The sequence below is a fragment of the Neoarius graeffei genome, chromosome 23 (genome assembly GCF_027579695.1).
Source record: "Neoarius graeffei isolate fNeoGra1 chromosome 23, fNeoGra1.pri, whole genome shotgun sequence".
In the NCBI taxonomy this organism is placed as follows: Eukaryota; Metazoa; Chordata; class Actinopteri; order Siluriformes; family Ariidae; genus Neoarius; species Neoarius graeffei.
In genome coordinates, this window is record NC_083591.1 from 3,956,125 (window position 1) to 3,980,514 (window position 24,390).

The window sequence follows — 24,390 nt, forward strand, 5'->3', positions numbered from 1 at the left end:
TTTTATTAGAAAATAAATAAATGGAATATCAGTGGTATTTCAAATTAAAACAAAGTGTGAAGACTTGATTACTACTTTTGCAAACCACTAGTAAAGATAAACAAATATGTGCCAGGAATCAAGTGTTAATATAGTAGTATGGATATAGTAGTGGGGATATAGTAGTGGGGATGCCCGTGCCAGGCTAGTAATCTCTACTACACAATGAGGCCTGCTGGTGGTCATATTTGTCTGGGTTATACAATTCTATGTGATATAGCTGACCCGACCCCGGCCCCCATCACAGTCAGGAACGACAATGTGGCCCCCAGAGAAAAAAGTTTGGTGACCCCTGGCCTAGAGAGTCGTTGGGGTGATCAATGGGTTGTTGGGTCTCTCTGTCCTCCTGTGAGTCACTTGAAAACAGCTGGGTTTTGGTGTGCTAAGGACTGCATTGTAGGTGGCTGATAAATGGTGTCTCAAGGCCAATTTATGCTGACAACGCAGTCCTCGCAGATGGCGTCACAGATGGCGTCTGCGAAGCCCCCCCCCTTCGCAGACGCTCTGCGCGCACCTCCCAAAAATTGTGACCACCGCAGAAGCCTCGCAGACAGCATCGCAGACAAGAGGGCTCTGATTGGTCCACTCTACATCCGCTGTACACGCACTTCCGCTTCCCTACTTTCCCGGTTTGGTTTGTTTTCATGACCGCCATTTTTAAAAACACAAGCGAAGATGGAGCAGCACGAAGAGCGGTTGATCGAGGAAGTGAGGAAGTACGTACATCTATATGACTCCAGTTCTAGTCATTATAAGTAACCGGAGGATAAACACTCCACTAACCACACCCAGCAACTACTCCTAGCGATTTCGCGACTTCGCGCCCCTTTGCGTTGTGGCGGTGAATAACATCGCGCATGCCTATTACTCCCCGCTCAACGATAAATTACAACTGTCTGCGAAAAGCTATCTGCGAAAGCCTTGTCGCAAGAGCATGCAGAGGCCTTTAGACCCCCACCTCTGTTCAGTGATGGCCGTTCCAGGTTGACAAAAATGGCTTCTTTAACTCCTCGCTCATACCAACGATCCTCTCTGGCTAAAATGCGTACGTTGCAATCCTGAAATGAGTGTCCTTTGTTGTTAAGATGACTATAGACCGCAGAGTCCTGGCCTGAGGAACTGGCTCTCCTGTGTTGAGCCACAAGATATAACCATTCTCGAAAGATCTACTCCCACACACTTGATAATTAGAACGGGTTCGTCTAAGGCTACATCCACACGACAACGGCAACGAGATGTTATTTAAAAAAATATCACGTCCAAATGGGCAACGATCAGTAAAATATCAGGTCCATATGGCAACGCAACGCTTGCTGAAAATGATGCAATACACATGCCACACCTCTATGTGCGCTGTAAGACGGTCCCTTCGGAGACACCAGAACAATAGAAGAAGTAAGGACGCATGCGCATAAACTATTATGTGCGAGACTTCATATTAGCCACAAAGTCAGGAAAATCTGTTCGTAAAATTACATTATAATGACCAAATACAATGAAAAGTATTTTTCCAGTCTCACCTGTGAAAGGTAATCCCATGTGATCTCGTTTGGACGGTAAACCTGTTGGTACAGTTAAACGCAGCACATGAATGAGGCATCTTTATTCTCCGCTTTGACCTATCCAATATGGCGGTGAGGATGACGTATGATTCTACGCGGAAGGCGGCGTCTTTAATGGTCCGGAATAAATTGAATGCTACACGTTTTTTTAATGTTCAAGCATGGCGGCACGGTGGTGTAGTGGTTAGCGCTGTCGCCTCACAGCAAGAAGGTCCTGGGTTCGAGCCCTGGGGCCGGCGAGGGCCTTTCTGTGTGGAGTTTGCATGTTCTCCCCGTGTCCGCGTGGGTTTCCTCCGGGTGCTCCGGTTTCCCCCACAGTCCAAAGACATGCAGGTTAGGTTAACTGGTGACTCTAAATTGAGCGTAGGTGTGAATGTGAGTGTGAATGGTTGTCTGTGTCTATGTGTCAGCCCTGTGATGACCTGGCGACTTGTCCAGGGTGTACCCCGCCTTTCACCCGTAGTCAGCTGGGATAGGCTCCAGCTTGCCTGCGACCCTGTAGAAGGATAAAGCGGCTAGAGATAATGAGATGAGATGTTCAAGCATTTAATTTCATTATTTTTCAGCCATTTTTGGTCGACAGCATTTCCTTACATATACCTAAGACTTTTGCACAATACTGTAGATTTCTTTTTTTTTTATTATTATTATTATTTTTCAAATAGCTGTCATGTCTCCTGCTGAAATTTCTAGTTTTGGATTGACAATAAATATTCTCTCTGCGCTTGCTGCTTTACAAAACCGCCTGCAGCCACAGCAGCGAATTGAATACAGTGCTGAGCAGTAAACACCATTACCATGGCTGGGGATACTGACTATTTAATGCCCTCCACTTTAGAGAAATCAATGAGCAAGTCTATTTAATGTTTATATTCCACATCAAAATATCGCCAGAGGCTTTTCACAGGTGGGGGTGGGAGGGTAATTCTTCGGACAGCACCGTGCTATTGGGATTAGATTCAAGGCCTGGCTGTGCTTCTGCCATCGTTCACTCAACGAGGTGTCTTTTCATATATGCATGCATTCTCAAATAGAATTTCAAATTCACGTATAACGTATGATTTATCGGTGCTGTTGAAAGCAGCAGAATTTGCGTTCGTCCATCTTTGTGTACGCTATACATGTGTCTTCCGTTAACGGTGTGTTTAAGTCACTTTTCTACAGGTGATTTAGCAAAAAATAAGCAATGGCACATGCTGCTACATCTGGATGACGGTATCAATCATGGACTGCACAGCTTACGACTATTTTTTTAACAAAACTGCCAATGTGTGCACTTTAGCTGAGTGCAGAAAGCGTATGCAGATTAATGAGCTGTGCTCCTGCTGCGTGTGCGTGTGCAATGATGGACACGGAGAACAGAAAGTGCATACTGATAAAACACACACACGCACGCAGGTTGAAAGCGTTAGCTGGACGTGTGGAGCTGGATCTGTCAGCATAACGCAATAGAGTCAAAGACAGACGGAACTGTAGAAGACTAGAAATCTGTAGAGGCATCGTGTCCAGTTATAGCCACGTGATAACACGTTTCATTATCATGACCTTGACATGACAAAGAAACCCACACAAACAGGTCATTCATAGGCCACTTATTACTATGAATGCCTGTTGTGGTTATACCTACTGTATGTCTAATGATTTTAATAATCTCAGAAATTCATTTAATGCAGATTTTTTTTCCGACATTTTAACTTTTTTCTTTTCCCAAAACAAACAGTGGCCTCCAATAAAATACAATTAAAAATGAATTAACATAAATAAACATTTAAAATGAGATTTTAAATCTGACTTTAGCCTGTTGCAAGTGAAATGACTTGTAATAGACCATAATTTGGAATCGATATAAAAGCTTGTCATTTAATTCAGCCTTAATTTAAATACAAATCTGCAGGGAAACACTGCTACAAATAGTTTGAGTATTTGCAGCATGTCACTACAAAATGAATATACATACACTAAGTCTACAGTTTAAAGTAAATGGTGTTAAATTTCGATCAAGAGAAATTAGTGAAAATGTTTACTGTGTCATCATCTTCACAGAAAGTCAAGTTTGGAGGAGATCATCTGTAAATTAATGAAGAACACATCTTTATTTGATCTACAAACTCACAGGCTGTTTTACAGTATAATATTTTGGTAACAGACACATTATGAATTAAGGATTGTATTTACATGCTCTAGTTTCAGATCATAGAATGAACATTTGCGACACTGGATTCATTTTGTCGTGACACACCCCATTTAATACACAATTCTCTAAATTTTTATTTTGTCTGGGCATTAAGAAAGATTTAACTGTAATAATGAACTTTTTTCCCCCCTAAAATGTTTCATCTCATCTCATTATCTGTAGCCGCTTTATCCTGTTCTACAGGGTCGCAGGCAAGCTGGAGCCTATCCCAGCTGACTACGGGCGAAAGGCGGGGTACACCCTGGACAAGTCGCCAGGTCATCACAGGGCTGACACATAGACACAGACAACCATTCACACTCACATTCACACCTACGCTCAATTTAGAGTCACCAGTTAACCTAACCTGCATGTCTTTGGACTGTGGGGGAAACCGGAGCACCCGGAGGAAACCCACGTGGACACGGGGAGAACATGCAAACTCCGCACAAAAAGGCCCTCGCCGGCCACGGGGCTCGAACCCGGACCTTCTCGCTGTGAGGCAACAGCGCTAACCACTACACCACTGTGCCGGCCCTAAAATGTTTACCCAGCTTTATTTCACTAATTCTGGAGCAGGAAAAAATATATATTTTTGTGGTTAATTAGCTTAATCTCAGGTTGAATATATGACAGAAAGCGAAGCCTTTTTAAATTGTAGCAAATTTATTGAATTGATTGAGTGCAGGTGTTTCAGCCACGCCCACTGCTCACAGGTGCATAAAACCAAGCACAAGTGAGTCATCCGGTCTCCACAGATGAACACTGGCAGTCGAGCGCGTCATCCTGAAGAGCTCAGTGGCTTTAAATATGTCGCTGTCATGTCATGAGACAGGATGCCACCTTCACCACATTTCTTGTGAAATTTCTGCCCTGGTCAACTGTGAGTGCTATTATTGTGAAATGGAAGCATTTATGAGCAGCAGCATCTCAGCCACAAAGCAGTGGTCTACACAATCTCACAGAGCGAGCTGCTGAGTGTTGAAGCGCAGCGTACCAATGAAACATTTCTTATCTTCTACTGAATCACTCACGACAGAGCTCCAAACTGCCTCTGGAGCCAACATCAGAGCAAACATCATGTATCAGGAGCTTCATGAAATGGGTTTCCATGGCTGAGTAGCTTCACACAAGCTCATATTATATCGGGTGGGCAGAAAAAAGTGATACCCCTGTTTAATCAAGAATAACTCAAAAACTAGGCTATGCACACAAACTAAATTTGGTACATGTCATGAGCAGCTAGTTTTAGTCAAGTGGTGAAATTTTCAGCCAAAAATATTCATTAACACAGGAATAATGAGGAAATACAAATCAAAATAATTAGTTTTTCTTTTGTTTCAGACATGTAAAAGCTTTTTACCTTTACCTGACATGTTTCGACGGTGTAACTTCTGTCTTCATCAGAGGGTCACCCGGATGTTGGTGTGTGACATGCCTTTATAATCAGCTGATGTTATGGAGGCGTGACCTCCCTGTCAATATTGACAGGTCGGTCACGCCTCCCGCTGTCAATATTGATAAAGCCTGACCGACCTGTCAATATTGACAGGGAGGTCACGCCTCCATAACATCAGCTGATTATAAAGGCACATCACACACCAACATCCGGGTGACCCTCTGATGAAGACGGAAGTTACACCGTCGAAACATGTCAGGTAAAGGTAAAAAGCTTTTACATGTCTGAAACAAAAGAAAAACTAATTATTTTGCTTTAAGAAGAAGACATAATGAACGTAATATATTTATTGAGGAAATACAAAATTCAGGTAAAAAAATGCAATGCCAGATGTTCTTATTGTGTCATCCATTGCATCTACCAGTGCGTCTGCTGCCTGATGACATAACGTCTGCGCGTGGCAGTCCCTATAACCTAAACATTCTGAACAGCCTGGTTTTGGAGCATTTGATTTTGTAAAGCCCTTGAGAGAAGTCATGGTTTTGAGTGAAGAAGATAAAGCTGTTGTTAAGGCCTGTGTGGAAGAGAAAGGCTGGGGTGCTAAGCGGCTAATAAAGGAGTTCCCTAGGAAACAGTGGAGCATTGCTACTCTTAACAGGTGGATTAAAAGAATTAAAGAAACTGGTTCCACAGATAGGAAGCCAGGCAGTGGACGACCTCGAACAGCTACAACTGATGATAGCAAGGCCCGAGTTGAGGAGCTCATCGCATCCCAGGAGGACCAGCCAGGGTCACATAAATCTCAAAGACAAATTGCGCACGATTTGAACATCAGTCGTACTTCTGTTAGAACCATTACCAAGGAACTTAATTTGAAACCATTCAAGAGAATCAGGGTTTCAAGACGTGATACTAACGTGAAACAGAAGCGAAAGACTCGCAGCCGGAATTTAAACGACAGGTATTCAGCCAAGGATGTAAGACGGATGGTGTTTACGGATGAAAAAGATTTTACGTACGAAGTTGCACGCAATAGACAGAACGATAGGGTTTATGGAAGAAAGAAGAATGACATTCCTCCCACAAGACTCTACCATGAAACTTCAATGTTTACCAAGAAAGTCATGGTGTCGGCTGGTGTGTCTTGGAATGGAAGAACCAACATCCACTTTATCAATTCGAACAAAGTGAAGGTGAACTCTCAATCTTACATGCAGCTGTTGGAAAACGGACTTCTGCCGGATTGCAGACAACTCTATCCAGACGACACGTACATTTTTCAGCAGGATGGGGCCACCTCGCATACAAGCCGCGTTACCCAGGAATACCTAGAACAGAACACTCCAATGTTCATAAAAAAGGATGAGTGGCCCCCACAGTCACCTGACTTGAATCCAATGGACTACAGTGTTTGGGATTCGTTATCCGAAAAAGTTTATGCCGGAAGGACGGAAAAGTTCACAGAACAGGAACTGAAGGACAAGATAATAGAAAAGTGGGATGAAATATCAGTTGCTGAAATTCGAAAGTCCATATCTTCCTGGAAAAAGAGACTTCGATTGGTTGATTCCGAGGATGGAGGCCATATCGACCATCTTCTCGATTAAAGCCGTGGTAAGTAAATAATAAGTCAACGTCTGGCATTGCATTTTTTTACCTGAATTTTGTATTTCTTCATTATTCCTGCGTTAATGAATATTTTTGGCTGAAAATTTCACCACTTGACTAAAACTAGCTGCTCATGACATGTACCAAATTTAGTTTGTATGCATAGCCTAGTTTTTGAGTTATTCTTGATTAAACAGGGGTATCACTTTTTTCTGCCCATCCGATATATATGAGGTGCAGAACTGTTCCTGCTGCAAATGAACAGACTGCAGCAAGGTCCCCATGCACATGCAGCAGGAACGAGCAGTAGGAACTGTTGTGACTCAAAAATGCCGTGTGCTGCGTTCCACACATTTTGTGCGCTTTTGTAATGTGCAAGCGTTTACGATCGGCAACAAAAACCCTTGAAATCCTTCAGTAAGCCTACGGCAATGAAGCAATCAGCCGGGCGAGGTATATGGAGTGGCATTCGCACTTCAGGAGTGGCAGGATGTCACTCCAGGATGATCTGTCACCCCTTTTTTTGTGTCCCCGTACTGCAGGAACTGAAGACTATAATAGCTCTTAGAATACCATTTTGAGGAGCTTTTTTTTTAAACTCCTATGCCAACTCCTATGCCATTTTTTTTAAAGAAAATGTGTAAAATATTAGCCATGTAAACAACAGCTCTTAACATTAGTGTTAAAAAGTGAAAAAAAAAACCCCACAAACAAATGGACTGATAATGAAATCCAGGCTTTATTGAGTCTATATGCGATGGAGGAAATACTTGCACAACATGATTTTGATTCTTCTTCTTGTATGTTGTGATAGAGCTAGAGAAATGGAGTGAAGGTCACATATGGAGTGAAAGATATACTTGTTGGTTAAAGGGGAGTGTGTGTTTTATTTTGCGACATGAAGGAGAACATTCCATGCAATCTGACTTTGATCAGATGTCTACAGGTTACAGATAGCATCTTTAATCAGTGCTGGGGTGCAGCAAGGTGACAGACAGACATTTAATTGAACAGTTTCTCACTGAGATGTCCTATAGGGATTGAAACGTGACTTCAGTTCAGAGCTCGATCGCAGATGTGAAGCAGGAAATGCCTTTGTCTTGTAATACCTTGATCATATATTCAGAATTATGGGAGGTTGGCCAACATAAAAAGGCAACCTTAAAATAGAAGACCAAAGTTTATTTAATATTCTATCCATGACAATATGACAATTCTGATGGGTCAGAAAGTGTTGAGTGGTTATCATTTCTATAATCTCTGGTAAATAAAAAAAGACGTTTAGTGTCAGCGCAAGAAAATATTCGCCATCCTGGTGGTAGCAGTGACTCTGCCTCACCGCTGATTAATTTCCTAGAACAGTACTTAGCTCTAGTTGTGCAGTTTAATAAAAACCATCCCGCATTGTGCCACTCCGTGCTGTCACAGATAGATGCACAAGCCATGGGGTGTGTGAAATCTTTTACTCTAACCACAAAGCGGCCCTGATGAGGAGCCTTGATTAATTAAACCATGCTGATAACACAGCAGTGAGGGATCTTTCGAGTTGGGCAGGCAGCCATGTTCCACCATTTATAATTGCCCCAATGTGGATTAATACACTCTATTTTGACAAATTATCAATCTGCTCTCACTGTGAAGTGAATTTACATAATGACTCCTTACAAATGAGTCCATTTTAAATAATTCCTACAAAAGTACTGACAACCAGGAGTGTCCTGAGGACTGCAGTTTCTTTTGTTGTATACTCTTAATCAAAACCTGCACAAGGAATAGAAACTACTCAAGAACACTGAAATGAACAGATGGGATCTGTACAAGTGGTGCTATTTTATTTTTAATTTATTTTTACAACCCAAACCCTTTTCACTGAAGTCACTGAAAGATTTTCTGAAGTTCATTAAATACTTAAGACATCAAGACACCATGTAATGCCTCGGTCACAACCGGCCGTACGTGCTCCTACGGCCGGTCTACGTGCAAAAAACACAAAGAAACGCACGGAGGGCGCGCGTGTGACGTGCTGATTTTCGAGCCGTAGACTGGCCGCAGAGGTTCTTTGTCATGTCAAACAAACTCTACGGGCGCTTACGTTTTTTTCAGGTTGCAAGACAAACTTACGGCCTCGTGTGTCTTCCGTACGGCCGACGTGCGTCTTTCGTACGATTTGCTGGTGTCAGGTTTGGGCAAAATGTCAATTTTTTTCATACGTCGCACTTGCGGACTCCGTATGTGTGTCACGCACCCCACATACGTAATTAGTGCGGCCAACGCACGTTCAGATATTTCGTACGTCATCCATGCGTGTCAAGTAAGTCGGCCGTGCATTGGCCGTACGGCGAGAGGGCATCAATCGCATGAAAACTCGGGTATATAAAGCTGCAGGGGTGCCTACGGCCATTTGTACATGTAGGCTTTGATTGAGAGAAAACCCAATTTCATTTAATTTCATTTCATTGCATTGCATCGCTTCAATTCAATATGCCGAAGGCAAAAGGGAAGAGGAGGATAGAAAAGGTGTCGGAGACAGAGGAGAGAGAGACGGCAGCAGAGAGGGAGGAGAGAGAGAAGACAAGGAGCAGTGAGGAGGAGGATGAAGACCACGACAGTGGCCAGCAGGCCAGGAGTTTGAGACGAAGTCTTTGCGGAGGGATTGCCATTTTCACAGTGAGAAACCAAAGTATGCCGAAATATAGCCTGGCTAACGCGACTTCAAAGCTCTCCGAGCATTTGGTCTGGCCAAGCTATTAAGCCAAACCGTTTCCCAGAGCCCGTGGTTGACCCGCCTCCCTGAAATGCCTCAGTTTGCTACTGGTCGAAGCCAGAAAAGGCTGTGACGAAGCTTAAACCAATCACATCACTCTTTCCTCTGACGTATGTGACGCGACGGAAACTGCTTGAGTAACAGGAAGAAGATAAATACCTCCAGGGCTGCTCTTTGCTCCATTTTCAATGAGAACTTCCCGTTGAATGCTTTCAATACAGCATCTACCGCTGTGTTAAAGGCTTGCCGCTGCTCCATGTTCGTGATGTGAATGAAACGCTTCCGGCATAGATTCTGTAAACAATATATGGCTTCCGGTCGCAGTTCTACTACGTCACTGCCTTGAACACGCCTCTACCCAGGGCCGTTGGAGATGCTCAAAGTTGATTGGTTCCCGATTTTTCGGGAGCTTGGAAATGCTGTAGATAGCCTGCCTGGCCAGACTAAGCTCGGAACAGGCCCTCGTGTTGCGTCACGCTTAGGATGGGCGGGCCCAGGCTAGCCGAAATATATATACCCCTCTCCAATCGCCGCAGTGCGACAAACGAACGCCGTTGGTACGCACAACGTACAGATCGTGCGCAGTTCTTGCAACCTTCATACGAAGCCTGCATGGAACGCACGGTCAGTATGATTAGTGCACGTTTGAAGGTGCGTTGGCTGTACGAATGAAGCGACAGCCGTACGTCCGAGCAGCCTCAGATTTCGTGCGTGGTACACACGTTCGACTTTCGGGTTGTACGTTGGGTGCGCGGTGATCTTACTCCTTCATGGCCACAACTACGTTCACCACGAACAAAAAAAAAAAACGCAGCGATTTGGGAAACGCCAAAAATCGCACGGCCAAAAAATCGTACGTCCGGTTGTGACCGAGGCTTAAATGATAATTTATGTAAGGAATAAAACAGCCATCCAGTTACAGAAAAATAATCAGTGATGGGCTGGTGTGAAGACGTGGAACTACTGTTCCCACATTGAAAATTATTTTCCTCTAACAGCACATCCTGAAGTGTTTCATTCCGCTTATACCCCAACTTTAATTTAAATAATGACATCCTACTTGTTTATCCACTTTTTGCTCCATTTAATGTTGTGGAACGATCCTGAAACAAGTTAGTTCCTGTTCTCACCTTACGTTAGAGCAGCTATAAACACTCGTTCCATCACCAGCCTCTTTTTTCCCCCTCTCTCATGAATTTAATCAAGACCAAAAATACACATTGTCATTTTACAGAAAACCCACCTGTCTCTGAAGATGTCAGACAACTTTAACCAAAGTTACAGCTTTATTCCTGACACTGGAGACTCCTTCCACAAATGTTAAATAAACATCTCCTTGTGAAAAACTTCACCCTGTCAACAATCATACACTTTTTAAAATCTGTTTAAAAAACGGAGCTGTACAAGATCCTGTAAAAGTTCTGTTACGATATAGAAATGATAACATATTAGAATATAAACCTGCAATGTGAATCTGGACTACACTCAGAGCTTTGACCAATCAGAATTCAGGAGTACAAGTTCAGTTCTTGCCGTATAACAGTCAGAGGAATGACCAAGGTCATTTATTACACATTTCACAGCAGCATGTAAATAAGGTAGAAAAGTGTATACTTGGATATTAGTCTAAAACGTGACAGAGCTGAAGGAGGAAATCCAACAAACAGGATTTGTGTCAATTCAGTAGAAAAGATTTCTTTTCTATTGCTCCTTCATTGTCAAATTTATCGTAGTAATGTGTACTTAAAATAGCTTTCTTATTCATTAGCTCATTCTATATTGTGTAATTGCGAGCTGTAGTTTGTTTTCTAACTTTCGTTTGGACCGAATTGATTTCACACTGCGCAGATTTATGAGGAAAATTTTTTAAAAATTACTTTAAAAAATTGCTTGAACATGTGAGCAGGGGTAGAGCTAGAACATAATCACAAACTTCCCAGAACCTCGGAGTGATTGATCTCAGGTTGGTTGCTTTGGTCCAGCTTCAAACATGACATTTGTGAAAACCTTCTTAGCCTTTTCACTACTGCGTAACTTTTTCCAGAAGTGATTTCCCTACTACAATGAGGCCAGAGTAGCGGTCTGCAGTGGTGAAAGGGTTAAATGTTACACTTAAATTGTCACAGTTACACGGCTATGACGTTACAGTATGACCCAGTTCAACACTGCATCAAGGCTGACCATGTACATTAACTGTACATGATTAACTTCCAATCAGTGTTGCGTTGAAGTGGAGAAATTCAACACCGTTTATAAGAACACCACCAATCCCACGCAGATTTAAAAAAAATAAAAATTTACTCCAAGTGTTACTTTAATCTCCTGCCTTTCAGCAGGAAACAGTGAGTCTCTTCGAATCTCTTATCATATCCAGAGTGTCCTCATACAAACCCGCGCTCCTCTTCCTGATTCACAGTCAAATGCACTTTAGATCTAAAATCATACCCTGTTCACTACACAGTGCACTACTCTGGGAGGTCTGGGATTTTTCCAGTGCACTCATGCCATCAGAACAGTCACCGTCCAGTATAACCAAGCAGGTACAAAATACCCGCAGTCCACTGCGGTGCTTGAACATGATTCAGTATGTAGTTTGTATAATAAATATGAAATGGTGTTTGTTCTCTATACAGTGAATAAGATGTGTGGTTTGGGACACCCCCACAGTGTATGGATAATGTGGGGTATTTAAAATGGATCTTATGTCCCCTATGTAGTGATCAGGGCATGTGATTTGGGAGGGCATGTCATTTGGGACAGATCCAGTGTATGGATAATGTGAGGTTTTTAAAATGGAGCTTATGTTCCCTATGTAGTGATCACGTGGTTTGGAATTCATCCATAGTGTCACTACAGATAATAGTGAACTGTTAGAAATGGCCCTATAGGGCATGTGGTTTGGGACAGACCCACAGTGTATGGACAATATGAGGTTTATGTTCCCCATGTAGTGATTACGTGGTATGGGATTCATACATAGTGTACAGTCATAAAGCTGTGAGAAATATAGTGAATATGGTGTGTGATTTGGGACGTACCCAAAGAGCACAAATAATGGTCTTTTGAAATTGTGAATAGAGTGTGTGGATTGGGACACATCCAGAGTGTATGGACAATGGTGAGGTTTTTAAAATGCAGTTTTTGTTCCCTATACAGCCAATATGGCATATGGTTCGGGTTTATGTTCCCTACATAGTTCATATGAACTGTAATTTGAGACACATCCACAGCTGACTGATGGCTGCGAGCAATTTGACGTGATGTTTATATGACGGAATGACGTAGTGTATGAAATCCTCTACCTGATCCATGAATTTCAATCCCTTTTCAGTGCACTACAGAGTGCTCCTGATTCTTCCCTGTCAGGAATAGTGAGTCGGCCGATATTTGAAACACAGCCCCAGTCTCGTTTTTCATTCACAGGAAATGATGCTGAAGCGTTTGGAGACACAAGACATGTTGTACAGGATAATGGCCAGGAGGAAGATGAGGATGATGGCGACCAAGAGGACGGTGCAGAATCCTGTCCAGGGTGAACTCTTCACCGATGCTTCTCTCTCCTCGACCTCCTCCTCTCCGACTGTAAGACATTCAGGTTGAGTCATCATGTCTGGGTTTTTGAAGCTGTATCTGTAGGCATGTTCATCCTCTGACAGAGGCAGCAGGTAGCAGCTGTTATTGGACAGCCGGATAAAGACAGGTGCGTGCGCCAAGGTGATGGCTGAGAGCGCTTCCGGGTCATCTGGGAGCTGGAACACGGAGAGGCCACTGAGATGCGTGACATGGCGGCACCAGGGGCAGCGGACTTCCCGGTGACTCAACACCATCTGATGCAAACATACCGAGCAGCACTTGTGCCTGCACTCAAGAAGTTTGGGCCGCCGTTGAGAGCTGAATGGATTAAAGCAGATCTGACACTCTGGTCTAGACATCGTCTCCATTATATGCTTCTGCTGCTGAAGCTTCTTTACAAACTCAGCGTCAGGAGAGCAGAAACACACTGACAAAGACCCACATGGTCAAATCTCAAGCTTGGACATTTAATCCATCTGCGGAGCAAAACAGAGATACAGCATGTTTGTATTAAAACAGTGTCATTATTAATCCAAACTAAATCTCACTCTAAGACCATACGCTGAAAACAAGTTGACGCTATCTCCTGCCAAGTAAGTACGCAACACATAAACACATCATCTTGATCTTCAACAGGACCTGAGGGAGAAACCAGCGACCAGTGAAACTGAATATAGCCTCTGAGAGGCTTGTACTGTTGTTAATACTGGAGTTTAGGCCACCAGGCTGTCTCGTTTCAACACCACGAACAAAACTAACTCGCACATAATTCTGTTTGTCAGATTATATTTGAGAACTTGTACGAAAATGTTTATGACATGTGACCATTTGTCAAGCAGAATTATTTCTCATGCAAGGATGACGAGACCTAGACAGAAGTGACAGATGTCTAGACCTCAATAAAAACATCAGACATATCGGGCTTTTATAACCATAAATCACTGGAGGATTAAATGACATTTCTGATTGAATGATGAAAATGGAAATGTCAATACTGCTTTGCTATGGCTCTGGCTAGTTTTTGTTTCAGACTTCTATTTTAATTCTTCCAGCCGTTTAACGAGGTCCACCTCCAGCTCAAACACAGCTGCTCAAGGTTATCGTCTTTTCTTTAACAGGTAAATTATGTGGTTTGAATAGAATAGCTCTGAATTCATATGCATAACCTAGTATGCAAAAAAAAAAAAACCCTGTGGATTCTTGAGCCTTTTCAGAAACCGAAGCAGGTATTACCCAGCACCATATGAAATTGTTTGGAGGACAAACGCTGCCTTGAGGAACCACAAAGCCATTATGTATGTTAATTGCTTGCCATAATGCTTGTCATAAAAAGGCACAATTATTCACATAAAAAGAAGTTCACTAGTGAAACAAAAGTCAAACGGCAAAACCACAAATTTACCTCAGGATATTCTCCCATCTCACAAATGAGCAGAAAATGACAAGCCTCGACCTGCGCAGTAGTAAACTTCATCACAGGACACTGTGGTGTGTATGTAACATGGAGTCAGTCCCTGGTAATAACCCACTAAACCAGCCACGACATAAAATGAAAGAGCTGTTGCGATAACAGTTCGTAAATCAGGTTCATCAAGAATTACTCTGTTGATGTCCCGTGAGAGAAAAGTAAATAATAAGGTAATTAAACCTGCAATTGTCACATGAATGGAGAAATCCCTTCAAGGCTTTGCTGGTTATGAGTCACACAGCATCCAGCATACAGGAATAAGAAATATTCCACCTTGCATTGAGTGCATCACGGAAAACAAATCAGACTGACATAGATTATTGACTGATTGATTCTCACTTACAGACTAAACAAATAAACAAGAATTAATTTCATTTTATTGAAATGTACTTCACAGAGTCTTTATTAAAGTGAATTTAATGCCCCTAAACAACACTTTTTTCCATTATGTCAATTGATCATGTGTTTTCGAACCATAGCTGATCCAAAAGGCCATAAATGAATGGAAAATCAATAAGATCAGCCGATTTTCACGGAATCTACCGAGACTGAACTGGAAGATCCCAAAGGAGTGCGTGACGTCACACGTGTAACAATCCAGGTATCAATTTCGTACACGTGCGCAGCAGTGGTTAGACCAGTCTCAATATGGAACCACGTTTTGGAGAGAATTCCAATAGTGATTGGGATTCTTATATGTCAGAGGAAGCGGCAGATGATTATCAAGGATATTCCGGAGTAATTGGTTATCTTTTCAAGCCCCCAAGACAAGAAACTGCCAGTTCACTCAGTTCACAACAGTCCCACTCCGAGCCGATAGCGCACCACCAGCCAGAGAGAACTGGAAACACAGATTGGTTTGTGGATTTTTATTCTAATCTGGCCACTGCAAAATATCAGGAAAATATTTACATGTACCTCAATAAATGCAGAAATATAATCTTTAAAACATACACTTATTCAGTGTAATTACTGAAAGAAAATGAACTGGGTGATAATAGGGGAATCGACGAACTGTCCAAATGTCAGATCAAATGTCATTTATTCAATAAATGGGTTTCTTTTTTGCTCTAATAATTCCCATGTGGTCGTTTTGGTGGTGATGAACACTTGATGAATCAGATTTATTAGTAGTAGGAAATCGACACAAAATCTGTCTGCTTCATTTGCACAAACCTCACCCACTGTCGCTTTAGATTAGTGTTATTTCTCGGAAATTCGTGAACCGAATGTCCTGTTGTATATGGATTTCAACATCCAAACATGACGCAGTGCTTTCCCATCGTTATTTTTGTAAGATTCCAACAACAATATCCAATTTCAGCAAGTAAATAGCACAGAGTCAGATGAACCGAAATGACCCAGATATGACCGAGGTTCCACACGTGACATTATGCAAGGTTAGCCCTGGGGCAAGGCTATCTTTTTGCGGGATCCAGATGTCGCGATTTATCGATAGTTTTGTGCTTGATAATAAAATAACAAATAATATTATTTTTCCCCCTGCTTTATTAATTCATTTTGGTCGTTGCTAATTATATATTCATTTTAAAGCATTACAATAAGGCATTACATTCACTTTAATGATAGCAGGGTGTGTGATGTAGTGAAAAACATCTAGTATGGGAGACATTTTGAATAGTAGCTGCGGTATTGTCCCAATTATCCTCCCATTTTAACCTCCTTTTTTTGCCTAAATGCAAAGTGATGGATGACACAAGATACTGATGTTAGAGTTTCTGAGCATTTGAAGTCCGCTCTGTTTGTAAGTTCTATGCATTACTGTACGTTTTTGAAGCTGTAGTCAGCTAGCAAACGCTACAACTTTGGTCTAAAGAGGCTCTCGAGTTCCAGTCTCTGACACCTCTGTAGACTGCAGTTCCCTGCTTCCTCGGCCATTGTAACTAATCGGACCACAGTTCCTGTCCAAAATATCACTGTGGACTATAATTCCAGCCCAAATGCCACTGTAAATAATTTAACTGCAGTTTCTGCCTAAAATGCAAATGTATAGCCAACTGAATCATAATTATGTTCCAAAATACAATGGGAAGTAATCATAGCACAGTTCCTGCTGCGTAACAAGTAGGAGCATGTTTCCCAAACCCAATTCCATTGAGTAACAAATCAGACAGCAGTCCCTGAACAACATGCGACTTTGTAATCAGTCAGACTGCACTGTAAACTGTAAAGCAAATGCTACTCAGGAACCAACTGAATCTCAGATCATCTGTGTAGCCAATCAAACTGCAATTCTTGCCCTAAATGCCCATGTCACCATTGTCACCTGATCACCCTGTAAGTCAAGTTTATTTGTATAGCGCTTTTAACAAACATTGTCGCAAAGCAGCTTTACAGAATTTGAACGACTTAAAACATGAGCTAATTTTATCCCTAATCTATCCCCAATGAGCAAGCCTGTGGCAACGGTGGCAAGGAAAAACTCCCTCAGACGACATGAGGAAGAAACCTCGAGAGGAACCAGACTCAAAAGGGAACCCATCCTCATTTGGGCAACAACAGACAGCATGACTATAACATTAACAGTTTTAACATGAGGACAGTTTCGTTAATGTTATAATTCTTCATTGATGGAAACTTGAGTGCAAAACTGTTCATGATAACTGCAGTCCTAAAGTTAGCAAGTCAACTAACCATCCAACCTGTAACCATCCATCCATCCATCCATCCATTATTTATTTATAGTGCTTCTCCATTAGGGTCATAGGATAAACTGAAGCCAATCCCAGCTGACATCAGGCGAGGGGTGGGGTTCACCATGGGCAGATCGCTAATCTATCACAGGGCTACACAGAGACAAACAACTATTCACGTCCACATCCACACCTCTGGGGGATTTAGAGTCTCCAGCTGAGCTAAATCACATGTCTTTGGACTGTCGGAGGAAACCGGACTACCTGGAGGAAACCTACTTGCTGTGAGGTGACTGTGCTACCCACTACACCACTATGCTACTCAAACCTTGTAACCAATCACAAGATTATAAATAAAGGAGTTGTTGAAGAATTGATGTTTTACCATTTGGAGCTAGACTTCAAGCAGTGTGAACACAAATAGAGTTTATTCTGAGACACAGCTCAAGGGTATTTATTCACCTAAAGCTGTTTCACATTAGACAGACAAAAGATAGTGAGCCGCCTGTGACGGCAACTTTGTGATGGAATACGATTACACCGTTGCAGGTTGATTAAAAAACTACACATTGTATAAGATTGTTTGTTTGTTTACATGACCCACAAATTGTGTTTTGTATTTTCGACTGCACAGTGCTCCTGGGTTTGGAACAACGGATGTTTTACAGAAGACGCTTCTGAGGAAGGAAGCCCTTGGAAACGCTGTCTTATCTGATAAAAGCCCATCATCTTTGTGAGTGCAAACTCCCCTATCCACTTTGATACAGCACTCAAAGGCAGGAGGGGAAAAAATAAATTCGACGTCAGTTTGTCAAGATTCCTGTGGGTAATTTTATTAAATCACGTGAAATCTCTGACCTTGTCCCATCGCCCTTGGAGTTCTCACTTTTCTACCTACATCAATCTCTCGTTATTTTTGCTGACTGAGGCAGCACACGACAGAAAACCTGCTAGGTTTTTTCCCCTCTAATTGCTAGCCATCCTTTTTTTCAACGAATGCATTTGTGGACTTCTCGAACAAATGGACCCTAAAAATGCACAACGGAGGTGACTCCAAAATAGTGAACCTTGCTTGTTATTAAAAACGACCAACAGAAAAGAAAATAGGGTGATTATTCCACTAAGCTGTCAAGCATTATTCATCATGTTGATAGAAATGGCAGAAAAGACAATAAAGCAGCGAACAGACTATCGGCTGGGTGCTGTATCAGCCCATCAGTTGGATAGATGGAGCAGCGGCAGGGGGATTTATCTACACTAGATGAAAAGAGAGGAGTAAAAAGGTGGAGAAGGTGGAGTCACTGAAGATATTGTTCATCCACAAGACAGACGAATCGTCTTAACCAGGATTTTAAGTCATGCACGTTCTTATTAGAGCTGGTGAGTCATTCATTCAGCTGGAAGAAATGGCACCTGGAACCATTTTTATCCAGTGTATCCAAGCAAACAGTTATCCAGATGGTGTTTACATCACAGCATGGCAGTATGGGCCCTTATTTCCACATCGCAAAGCCCTCTGACACGCTAAAACAAACGGAACATGACCACACACACACACACACACAGTTACATCACAGATGACCTGAAGAGTGCTGATTCTATTAATTAGTACATGATAGAGAGTTTCCTTTCATCTGAGATCATATCAGTGTAAATTAGTTATCTGGCTAGTCTCCAAGCATGTTGACGTTTACCGCAATCCAAACCGCAAAGTGTTGCAGTAAGTCAGAAGTCCTGATAAATCCTAAATGTTATTTCACATTGGCAAATTATATAAGAATTTGATTCTTTGACCTGACAGACATGTTAAAAGGATCATTATTATCCTGTAGAACACCTTCTCTGAGTATTACCGCTTTAAAAAAAACAGTTAATCACACAATAACTCAAAAGTCTCATGTTGCCGTTATCATAATCCTATAACAGCATGTCCTGAAGTCTTTTTTCAAATAATTTGCCAATGAAAATGTTTAATAATTAAAGTATGATACGCCGTACAAATATTTGCCCTTTCATAGGTTCCTCATCAGGCTCTTTATTACAGTTTTACCTTTGATTCTTACTTACGAAGCGCCGACACTGACACTGGAGACTCCTTCCATAAAAGTCACCTATTCACAGAAAACACTTGACCGTATCACTATTACACGTAGGTTTTTTTTTAATCACTTTGTGTTCGCCGTCCAAGTCTATACGAATAGAATGTTGCTCTAGATAACATAACGATAATTACTTGGAAATCACATATAAAATACATACTAATTAAACTATCAAGAAGCTCTGTTTTGAGTAAAGCTAAGCACGTCCTGGACTATAATTCACTCCGTATTCTTTACTGTTCCCTGGTTTTACCGTACTTAAATTACTGCTCAGTGATGTGGGGAAATACATATAAATGTTCACTTCATGCAATAATTATACTTCCAAAAAGAGCTATAAGAATAATTCATAGTGCTCGTTACCAAGACCATACAAATTCACTATTCTTAAATTCAAAATGTTTAAAATTCAGGGATATTATAGAATATAAAACTGCCTTAATAATGTACAAAGTAAGGAATTATAAAGTACCAAGGAATATCCAATGTTCTCGGATAGAGAGGGGGGCTATAATTTTAGGGGGAAATTGAAATTTAAAACTTGCAGTGCTAGGACAACGTTAAAAATGTTCAGTATCTCTATTTGTGGAGTAAAGCTATGGAACAGTTTGAATGTGGAGCTCATGAAATGTACAACTATAAACCAGTTCAAAAAAAGGTATAAGGAACAGATCTTTATGAGGTATAGGGAGGAGGAATTACAATAACATTCTATTGATAATATAAGTGTGTGTGTGTGTGTGTGTACGTACGGATATATATTTATATCATAATGAGTATTGTGTGTGTAATTATATGATATTATGGGTGTCTGTGTACGTATGGATATGTGTATAGTTATATGTATATGTATGTACTGTATATATGTATTGTATGTGTGTATATACGTATAACATAAGTATCTGTATGTATGATTTGATTTGGTCTATATTATACCATGTTGGTATGTCTTGGTATTTTTTCTTTTTTGTTTGTTGCTTTTGTTTTCTTTTATATATATATATATATATATATATTTTTTATTATGGCGGAAAGTGACGTTTGATTAGCGGTAGCATAGAGGGTTAGAATTTGATAAGTTATTTACTTCTTTCTAATCCTTTCCGAACATTATTATGTTACTGCCTTGTGGCTACGCTGTTCTGTTTGTTCGTGATGATGTTTTGATTATTGCTTTTTTTTTTACTGTTGGGAATAAAGCAATCAATAATGATAAACTTAATCAACACCTTCTGACCAATCAGATGCAAGAATTTAAAAGCACTTTTAATTATCCTTTGTGTGAATAATAATTACTTATTAAAGGGGAACTGAAGCCAAATTTTTTATTATCAAAATTCTATTTATCTAATTTTATTAAATATAGGAATGCATTTCTGATTGCTATTTTGTCGCTGCTATAGCAAGTTATGAGTGTTTGAAATATGCTCTGTAATATATCAGTCCATATGTCAAAGAGATGGCCGTAAACGAGATTCGTTGAGACCTGTGCGAGACATCGTAGGACGGAAGTAAAACGTACAGCGGAAATCAAAGTGACCAACATCTGCCAACGTTGTCACAAGACGCGCGCGCCCTCTTTCAAATGCTGATGTAATCAAGCCAGAAGATTTCCCTGTGTCTGAAATCGCTCTCTACTCACTATATAGGGCACTATATATATATATATATATATATATATATATATATATATATATATATATATATATATATATAGTGGGGACACCATTTTGTAGAGCTGTCCGAAACCTTAGTGAGGATTATTTACACCCTATATAGTGCACTCAAAGTATCCCACAGTGCATCACGAAAAGTAGTGTACAACGATGATCACTAACCAAAGCAATATATCCCATCATGCATTGCGGTTGCGCTGAAAGAAATCAAATTAAAATTCTCAAATGTGATTTAATAAAAGGCAGCGGCAAAGAAGAAAGGATTCAGCCTTGATTTAAAAGAACTGAAAGCTGCAGGTACTTTGTATTGATTAACGTGTGAAATGCGCTCAGTATAATATGGATTTATCACAAAAACACTGCACATGTATGTATTTATTATTTTGAAAACCCACCAGCTGACTGACCTGGCACTTTTTAATTGTGCGACAGTAACGATGTAAATACCAGCATGACGGATTAGTGTCCAAAAGCGTTTTTTCATTTTACCAATGGTTCAAAGTCATATGGAATAATCTCCATCACTGATGAAGCTAGCAAATCTCGAAATTAATCTAAACTGGAATGATATGGCGATCTGGCCACTGTGTAAACAGTTTTCAAAATGGCAGCACTGACACTTCACGTTTGAAGTCTCGCACAAGTCTCGTGAAGATCGCGTGGATAAGCGACACGTGCCATGGACCATAGGAAGTACATTCAACATGGCTAAAAACCAAAAAGGCCGAGAAGTGTAATATAATATGCCAATACGAGTCACGATATAAGGCTAATAAAACCGAAAACGTAATTGAATAACATGTTAATTAAGAAATAAAGCAAGTTTAAAAATGATTTCAGTTCTCCTTTAACTTCACTTGCTTGGTCTTTACGGGAAAATATTAAACTGAGGTCTTGACAGTACAGACCGAGCCATAGGTAGGCTCGTAAAGACCAAGCAAGCGAGGTTAATAAGGAGTTAATTATATGGCTTTTTTTTATTTCTAAGACTAAAATAGACAGTCATTATAATGAGGCATGACACTGCTTTCAGTCACATCATATTTGCAACGTAGGTGAGTTACGCATGCAGAATAAATGGCTAGCGGCTTCAAAACTGAACTTCTGTTAGCAATTAGCGGTTTCTGAATGCTCTTCATTGCTCATTTCTTGAATAACTCGCTGACTCTTGTTTGTCTTTTGGCCATTTTTAATTCCAAGTTCATCTTTTTTTGTTGTTTGGTTTGGTTTTTTTTGCAACATTGAAAGCCAGCACCTTGGAAAGAAAGTCTGTAATCACCCATGGGCATGATGGGAAAATACTGCTTGCCAAGGAACCAATCAGAGCGCATGATTTTACCGGAAATAGCTTCATCTCATCTCATTATCTCTAGCCACTTTATCCTGTTCCACAGGGTCGCAGGCAAGCTGGAGCCTATCCCAGCTGACTACGGGTGAAAGGCGGGGTACACCCTGGACAAGTCGCCAGGTTATCACAGGTCTGACACATATGGCCCTTTTCCACTACCCTTTTTCAGCTTACTTCAGCCCGACACGGCTCGCGTTTCGACTACCTCAGAACAGCACGACTCAGCTCGCTTCAGCCTTACTCAGCACCCAAAACTCGCACGGTTTTGGAGTAGGGCTGAAGCGAGCCAAACCGAGCCGAGTGGGGCTAGGGGCGTGAGGAGACACTCCCCTGTGCACTGATTGGTGAGGAGGAGTGTCCTCACATGCCCACACACGCCCCGCGAGCACGCTGGGATCTGTAAACACCGTAAACCCGGAAGAAGAAGAATTATGAATTATGAGAATTTCTGAAGCCTTATGCACCTCGCCTCATCTATACGCTCTTGCCAGTATCTGTGGGCGTTGTCGATGACAACAAGCCACAGCACCAAGACCAGCACCACTAACGACTCCATGTCCTCCATGTTTATTGTTTACTATCCGGGTCGTGAGACTACCGCTTAAAAGGTCACTGATGTCACTGTTTGCGCTGCCTAACGACATCATGTGACGTCCACCCACTTTCGCTAACTCCACCCAATGTGTCCACCCACTTCCAGCCAGCATGGTTCAGTGCGGTTGTAGTCGAAATGCAACCCCAACAGGCCCACTCAGCTCAACTCAGCACGGCACAGTTCAGCCCAACTCAGCCGTGTTGGTAGTGGAAAAGCGGCAATAGACACAGACAACCATTCACACTCACATTCACACCTACGCTCAATTTAGAGTCACCAGTTAACCTAACCTGCATGTCTTTGGACTGTGGGGGAAACCGGAGCACCCAGAGGAAACCCATGCCGACACGGGGAGAACATGCAAACTCCACACAGAAAGGCCCTCGCCGGCCACGGGGCTCGAACCCGGACCTTCTTACTGTGAGGCGACAGCGCTAACCACTACACCACCGTGCCACAATACAGTATTGTGTATTTAGTTGTACACATATTGTGCACTGTCTGAAAATTGAAAATGTCTTTTATGCATTGTGATGATATAATTTTGCGATATTGATAATGTATAAAGACGCCGTAGCTTTTTCTTGTGCATTCTTTTTCGAGCCAGTGTGTTTTGGGGATTTCGCCTCATCTAGCACATCCGATATCAACTCTCGAGCAGGTTTAGAGTGTGTGAGTGTGTGGAAAAGTGTGGAAATCATATAAACTCTGTTGAATTCCAGATATACAGGAGTGTAGTTCAGTTGTAGTCTAAACAACCCAGACGAGACTCTGAGTTAATCAGTCCAGTGTGGGCTGACACCTAATCTTCACAGCAGTACAAAGTCCTGCTCGACAATAGCACTTTTACTGTGATAGTGAAGGTTTAGTTTCACACTCAGGAGCACAAACTAGACATAAAACACCAAGCTATTTTACCTTAGTGTACAATTAACAGTCCTGAGTGACCGTTGTTTCAGTTAACAGCTTATAAATGTGAAAATAACTCAAATTTCTACAGATAAATACAACAGACAGCTTGTATACAGTTCGTAGGGATGAAATGTAGGAAAAATAACGAAATAAGTAAAAATAAAAACGTTTGTATTTCAGGTTTATGATTGTTATGATTTACCTCAGATAGTAGAGTCTGCTCGCGCGCACCCCAGCCTCCGGATGGCTGTTAAAGGATTTGTTTATGCCTTTTACTGCATCTTTACAACACAGAGACGAACAAATAACTATTCTCAAATCAGAATATAAAGATATAAACACAAAACATTACAGATTTATCGCAGAGATGAGTTTCTGCATCGTGTTGCTAAAGATTTACCTCAGTTCGGACAGAGATGCGTCGCGCGCGTTACAAGAGAGGCTCGTGCGTTCTTTCTCTCAGCATGAGCTGCTGGTTTGACAGTATCGTGGGCGTTGACGAGCGCCCGCCCCTCAGCCA

The 24,390-nt window shown here is 41.5% G+C and overlaps 1 protein-coding gene across 1 annotated transcript; it reads right to left on the bottom strand.

The window, feature by feature from the left end:
- Positions 1-7,501: 7,501 nt before the first annotated feature.
- Positions 7,502-24,344, bottom strand: rnf152 (ring finger protein 152). Its single transcript, XM_060905614.1, has 3 exons — positions 24,271-24,344; positions 24,073-24,151; positions 7,502-13,594 (listed from the first exon to the last, which is right to left on the bottom strand). Exon 3 carries the CDS (start codon positions 13,484-13,486, stop codon positions 12,959-12,961), a length of 528 nt encoding a protein of 175 aa, XP_060761597.1. The 5' UTR covers positions 13,487-13,594; positions 24,073-24,151; positions 24,271-24,344; the 3' UTR covers positions 7,502-12,958.
- Positions 24,345-24,390: the final 46 nt, after the last annotated feature.